Here is a 5757-nt window from a genome sequence, read left to right on the forward strand (position 1 = left end):
CCCCCCCCCCCCCCCCCTTGCCGCCCCCGGGAAAGGGGTCACGGCAGTTCGCGCCCCAGTGCGTGGAAAAATAAACATTCCCCACCGCCCCCCTGCCCGGCTGCCCGGCGGGCCCCGGTCGTGAGCGACCTGCACAACCCGGGGCGGAACAAAGAGGCACATGTATGCTCGAGTATCAGCATCGCCCGAGTCCAGGTGCCAATGTACGCACCCTCTATCGCGTGATCTTGTCGGACAAGGCGAAAACAACAACACTGGGTGCATCTCGCGCACCCGCGGTGCTTTTCCCTTCGGGCGCCTCCCTCGGGTCGGGGCGCTCGGGCGCTGGGGCGGCCCCCGGGCGCTGCCTGGGAATCCCCCCCTTGCACGATCCGGTCGCCGGGCCTGTCGCCTCCCCGCCGGCCTGCCGGCCCGGCCCGGCCCGGCCCGGCCCCTCCTGCCCCCTTTGGCTGGGTGTGGCCGAGGCTGAAGGCCCACCGGTGCGAGGTCCCAGGCGGCGGTGCCCCGTCTGCCACCGACCCTCGCCCCTGGCATCCCCCCCCCCCCCCCCCAGCCGCCTGCCCCCTCTTTCTGTCTTTTGCTCCCTCTGTCCTCGACGCGGCTCGACAACCCCGCCTCGCCTCGCCCTCCCCGCGCTCGCGCCATGTCCGGCAAAGTCCTCGACATCCATCTTGATCACATCGACAAGACCTTCCAGGCTGGTGTTCGTTGACTCTGCTGTGTGCTCATACCGCTGCCCTTCGTCAGCCACTGACCACCTTCCCGCCCGTTGGCCACTGTCTCGCCCCCCCCCCCCCCCCCCCCCCCTGAACTCCAGTCACCTTGCCCCCCCCCATGCCGCCCCCCCCCCCCCCCCCCCCCCGCCAACCCCTCTGCAGGAGTGTGTCTCCGGCACCATCCTCATCGATGGCCGGAAGCGGTCCTCCCACAATGGCATTACTCTGACTCTCAAGGGGACGGTGCTGATGAAGCACAGCTCCCGGAATACCGGGGCCTTTGAGGCTTTCTACAATTCGGTCCGGCCCATCGACCTGATCTTTCACACGCTGGAGCTGGCCCCAGCCGGCAAGCTGCCCTCCACCATCCTGGAGCTGCCTTTCTCCATCCCTCTGTTGCCGACAGCCGAGGAGTTCCCCTTGTACGAGACCTACCACGGGGTTTTCGTCAGCATCCAGTACAACATCCGTGTTGATGTCAAGGGCCGGTCCTTCATGTCGGGTGACCTGTCCGAGACCATCGAGTTCCTGCTGGAGAATCCGGTACGCCCTTTTGCCGCTTGCCGTGTCGGGGCCCATCCTGGCTCTTGCGTTTGCCGTCACCCCTCCCTGACCGAGCTGCCCTGCTTTTCGGGGCCGTGCGTGGGCTTCCGGCTGCCATCTCCGCTGTCTGCCTCAGCCGCGTAACATCTCTTTCAAGCCCACCCCGGTGGACATTCTGATCAGCTCGAGTGCCATCGACTCGGTCAAGAAGGTACGCCCACTGGCTCTGCCTGTTCCGTCCTGGCGGCCATGCACTGACCTGTTCCTCCTTTGGGACAACCCGCCCGCCCCCTGGCCCTCCACCTCCCCGATGCTACAATGACATCGATCCTTCCTTTCCACGCCCCCTTTCTCCCTACACACACACACACACACGCACACGCACGCACGCACCCAGGGGGCCAATGTCATCCCCAAGTTCAAGATCACCGGCAAGATTAATTCCACCCTCTGTCCCATCACTCGGCCCTTCTCCGGGGAGCTGGTGGTCGAGGAGATGGGCTCCAAGATCCGCACCATCGACCTGCAGCTGATCCGTGTGGAGACGTGCGGCTGTGCGGATGGCTTTTCGCGTGATGGTTCGTGCCTGTCTGCTGCCCTTTCTCCCCTCTCCCCCTCCCTAGCTGGGCAGGTCGTCCCTCGTTGTCGACTTTCCCCTCCCCGGGTCCTCTCGCAGTCACATTGCAACACACACACACACACACACACACACACACACACACATGGCCTGGTAGATGCCCGCGCTTACATGCCCGCACAATGACACCCACAGCCACCGAAATTCAGAATATCCAGATCTCCGAGGGCGACGTCCTGCGAAACTTCCCCATCCCCATCTACATGATCTTCCCGCGGCTGTTCACTTGCCCGACGGTGTCCTCGAAGAACTTCAAGATCGAGTTCGAGGTTCTGATCAATGTGCAGCTGGAGAACAACCATGTCATCGCCGAGCGCTTCCCGATCAAGCTCATTCGCCTTGATGAGAAGGAGTCCTTCTAGGTGCCGATCGGCTGACTTTCCATCGACCCCCCCCCCTCCCCACCGGAGGAGCGATGTCTGGTCCAGACACGCCCCGGGGAGGCAGGAAGGGCCCCCTGCCCCCTGGCCTCCTCTCATGCAAATACACACAGAGACATATTTGTGAAATACATGGAAAGGAAGGCAATTTGCAGAAGGAGGAGGGGAGAGCAAAAAAAGAAAGAAGGCAGGCTCATCCCGCTGCCTGCTTCAAGTTGGCGAGTGCTTCGATGATGGCGCGACGCCGGACCGTGGCTGAAAGCAAACCGGCGTCCCGATGGCCTCATCATCATACAGGTTGAAGTCGGCCGACCAAACGGCCTCCAACGGGGAGGGGGATCCCGCGTGGCCACTCGGCATTAGATCCGCAGCAGCCAGGCTGCCTGCCACTCGGGGCCGCTTGGTGGCAGGACCATCCCTCCCGAACTGCGAGGGGGGGATGCGAGGCGCAGGCGGTGTCAGTCAAGGGGAGGGGGGCAACGGCAAAGAAGCAGCGGGGAGGATCCCAAAGCGTGTCAAGAAGAAGCTCCATGTTTTTGTGTCTGTGTCGGGGTCTGCGTCTGCATCTGCGTCTGCGTCTGGGTGTGGCACGCACGTCGCACACAAGCAGCTTGGTGTCGGCCACAAGCGCTGCCATGCGCTCGACCAGGCCAGCCTGGCGAGCTCGATGCCACTGGCGGAATGCCTCGACGCTCAGGACATCGGCGCTGGGATGCTCAGCCCCGAGGGGCGCCTGGCCCATCGGCACGGCACGGTCGTCGGTGATGGAGATCCAACGCCACCCGGAGCGCGAGGCAGTCAGCCGCTCAAAGTCCTCCTCCAGGAGAATCGCCGGGCTCGAGTCATCCGGCCGTCGGGCCAGGAGCAGCTCCGGCCGCGCGGAGGGGCTTGCCGGTTCGTGGAAAAGAGGCACCAGGCAGCTGACCAAGACGCCGCTCGATCGATCGGCCAGAACCAGGGGCAGCGCCCGTGGCTGAAATCGGCTCCCCGACGGGACGACTGCCAGGGGAAAAGGAGCAAACACAAGGGGGGGGGAATGAGAAAAAGGCGGCTCGGGACAGGGCGCGCAAGCAGGGGCGCAAGGAGGGCCATTCGTACGGAGAGGGACTTCCCGACAGGGCCACGCGCCAGCCGGCGGCAGAACCACGGCCAGCAGGGGGCTCGGGGGATCCACCGGGGTCACACTCAGCCCAATGAAGCCCCCGGTGAGGGTGGTCAGGGTGATTTCCGAGGGGGGATTCTCGGCCTGGGGCCAGGCCCGGGAGGGCTCTTGGGCCAGTGGGCGGGCGATGGCCGCTAGGTGGGCCAGGTCCAGCAGTCGTGGTGCTGTGGCGGCCGGCCGGCCATCCGCGGGCAGATGCCACACAAGTGCCACCCGGCGGGCGGTCGACAGCAGGGCCAGAAGCCGGTCGCCGGAGCTGGTGCGGGGATCAGGGGGGCCTGTCGCGAGGCGGAACCCGGCCCGGTCCGGCAGCCCGCCCTGGCAGGGGGCGACCGTGTCCGCATCGAGGCCCAGCCGTGTGGCAAGCCCCGGCGGCCAGATCGCCCGGGCTGTGTCGCCACTGACCAGGGCCCCGAGCCAGGTGGCGCGGCCTGCATCCGGGCTGCCGGGCCCCTCCCGGCCCAAGTGGACCCCCTGCAGCAGGACATCGAGTCCAGAGGGGGGCCCTGACGGGGGAAGGAGCAGGCTCAGAACTCGCACCTGCTGGAGGGCGGGCTCCAGCCAGGCCCCGACTGGCAGGGGGGTGCGAGGGCCTCTTTGCCAGGCAGGATCCGGCCATGCCAGACGGGCAGCACCACTCGGCGTGACTGGATCCCCGGACCCGGAGCATGCGCATGTCGCGGTGGCCGTCCCCATGTCGGCCAGCAAATCAAACACCAGGAGGCTCCCGTGCGGGACGCACCACATCACCGCACGCGGCCCGGCGACAAGGCTGAGCAGCCGCAAATCATGCGGCCCCTGGTCAGGCATGCCCGGAGATGCGGCCCCACAACAGGAGGACCCGAGGGCCCGCTCCAGCAGGACCCCATGTCGCCAAGTTTCCGGATCGGGCCCAGTGGCCATCAGAAAGAAGTGGCCTCGTTGTTGGCGGCTCGCCCACGCAGCCACAAGCACCGGCTCGCCAGCCAAGCCGTCCGAGAGAAGGGCATGCCGGGCAAGGCTCCACTCATGGGAGAGGACCCTCGGGCACAGGGGCCTAGAGGCTGGGAGATCGCCAGGCCCGGTTGCCTCGGGGATGATTTGCAAGCGCCAGGGCGCGGGATCGCCGGGAACCGGGGGGGGCCGCTCCAGGGCCACCAGGGCCCCGGGTCCGGGCGAGAGAGGCAGCAAAATCATGGCCAAGCCCCCGGCGGTCGAGCGAAGCCAAATGTGCCAAGGCGTAGCAGGATCGGTGCGCACTCTCGAGTCGGTGAATCCAACAAGAAGGGGAAGGAAGGAGGAGGGAGCGAGGGAGGGGGAGCGAGGGAGGGGAGGGGGAGCGAGGGGGGAGCGAGGGGGGAGCGAGGGGGAGGGCCGCGGGCGGGGAAGGCTGGGACTCCTCCTGCCCGCCGGAGGGGCAGATCAGCCCGTGGCGCCCTCTCATCAAGCCAGCGCAGATCCGTTGGCACGCGAGCCCCGATACCGGGCCGATCGGGCCGCATCCTGCCGACGGGCGTTTCCTTGCTGTTTGATTTCCTCCTCCCCCACCCGGCGCACGCCATCAACGCGGTGTGACAGATGCCATGTCGTTTGAGAGTCAGGCCGGGGCCGGGGCCGGGGCCGGGGCTGGGGCCGGGGCCGGGCCGGGGGGGGGGGCGGAGACATCAGGGGGTGGCGCCCGCATTCGTCGGTCCTCCCGCCAGCGGGAAGGACCCGATAGATGGAGAGCCTATTTAAATTCCAGATTTCCCGGCCGCGGGAAGAGAGATCTTGGGGCGGGCCATGGGAGCGGAGACCCCTTTTTTAGGGCCGGCTGACCGGGGGGGGGGGGGCAAGCGAGCCGGCAGGTTCGAGTCACCCGGGACCCATTTAAGAGGCACCCCCACTCGCGCGCAGAAATGGAAGAGAAGGACCGAGAGGAAGACACCGATCGGGGGCCCGTATTTTCCTCTTTGGGTGATGGTCTGTCCTCGGGCTCTCCACCCGGCAGCTAGCGGCGTCCCCTGGGAGTCGTGTGTGTGTGTGTGTGTGTGCATGGGGGGAGGGGAAACAGGGCGGGGAGTTCTCTTCCGCCTGAGTGAGCGGCCACCAGGTGTCACCTACGGGCGCCACTGCGCCAGCGGGACCCCGGGGCTCCGGCTTGGTCGGGCCCCGGCCGGCGAAGCACCCCCCTGGTAGGCTTTCCGCCCTTTTTGGCCTCCCTCTCTCGCTGCCTCCGAGGGCGCCGGAGGTCCGTCTAGACTTTCTCGCCCCCTTTGTCTCTTCTGCCCTCTTTTCACCCCACCCCGCTCTCCCATCCATTGTATTCTTCCCTCTCCCCCTCTCTCCCCCCTCCCCCTC

The 5757-nt window shown here is 66.8% G+C and overlaps 2 protein-coding genes across 2 annotated transcripts; one reads left to right on the top strand and one right to left on the bottom strand.

Moving 5' to 3' along the window:
• Window positions 1-643: 643 nt before the first annotated feature.
• On the top strand, window positions 644-2258 carry H696_03830 (hypothetical protein; the record flags this gene model as incomplete). The annotated part of the gene is made up of 5 exons (XM_009497689.1): window positions 644-703; window positions 879-1259; window positions 1396-1470; window positions 1657-1837; window positions 2032-2258. 5 exons carry the CDS (start codon window positions 644-646, stop codon window positions 2256-2258), a joined length of 924 nt encoding a protein of 307 aa, XP_009495964.1.
• Window positions 2259-2486: 228 nt separating this feature from the next.
• H696_03831 (hypothetical protein) lies at window positions 2487-4614 on the bottom strand (the record flags this gene model as incomplete). The annotated part of the gene is made up of 3 exons (XM_009497690.1): window positions 2487-2702; window positions 2872-3275; window positions 3375-4614. The coding sequence occupies 3 exons, from the start codon at window positions 4612-4614 to the stop codon at window positions 2487-2489; spliced, it is 1860 nt and encodes a 619-aa protein (XP_009495965.1).
• Window positions 4615-5757: the final 1143 nt, after the last annotated feature.

This window comes from Fonticula alba (genome assembly GCF_000388065.1).
Source record: "Fonticula alba strain ATCC 38817 unplaced genomic scaffold supercont2.6, whole genome shotgun sequence".
In the NCBI taxonomy this organism is placed as follows: Eukaryota; order Rotosphaerida; family Fonticulaceae; genus Fonticula; species Fonticula alba.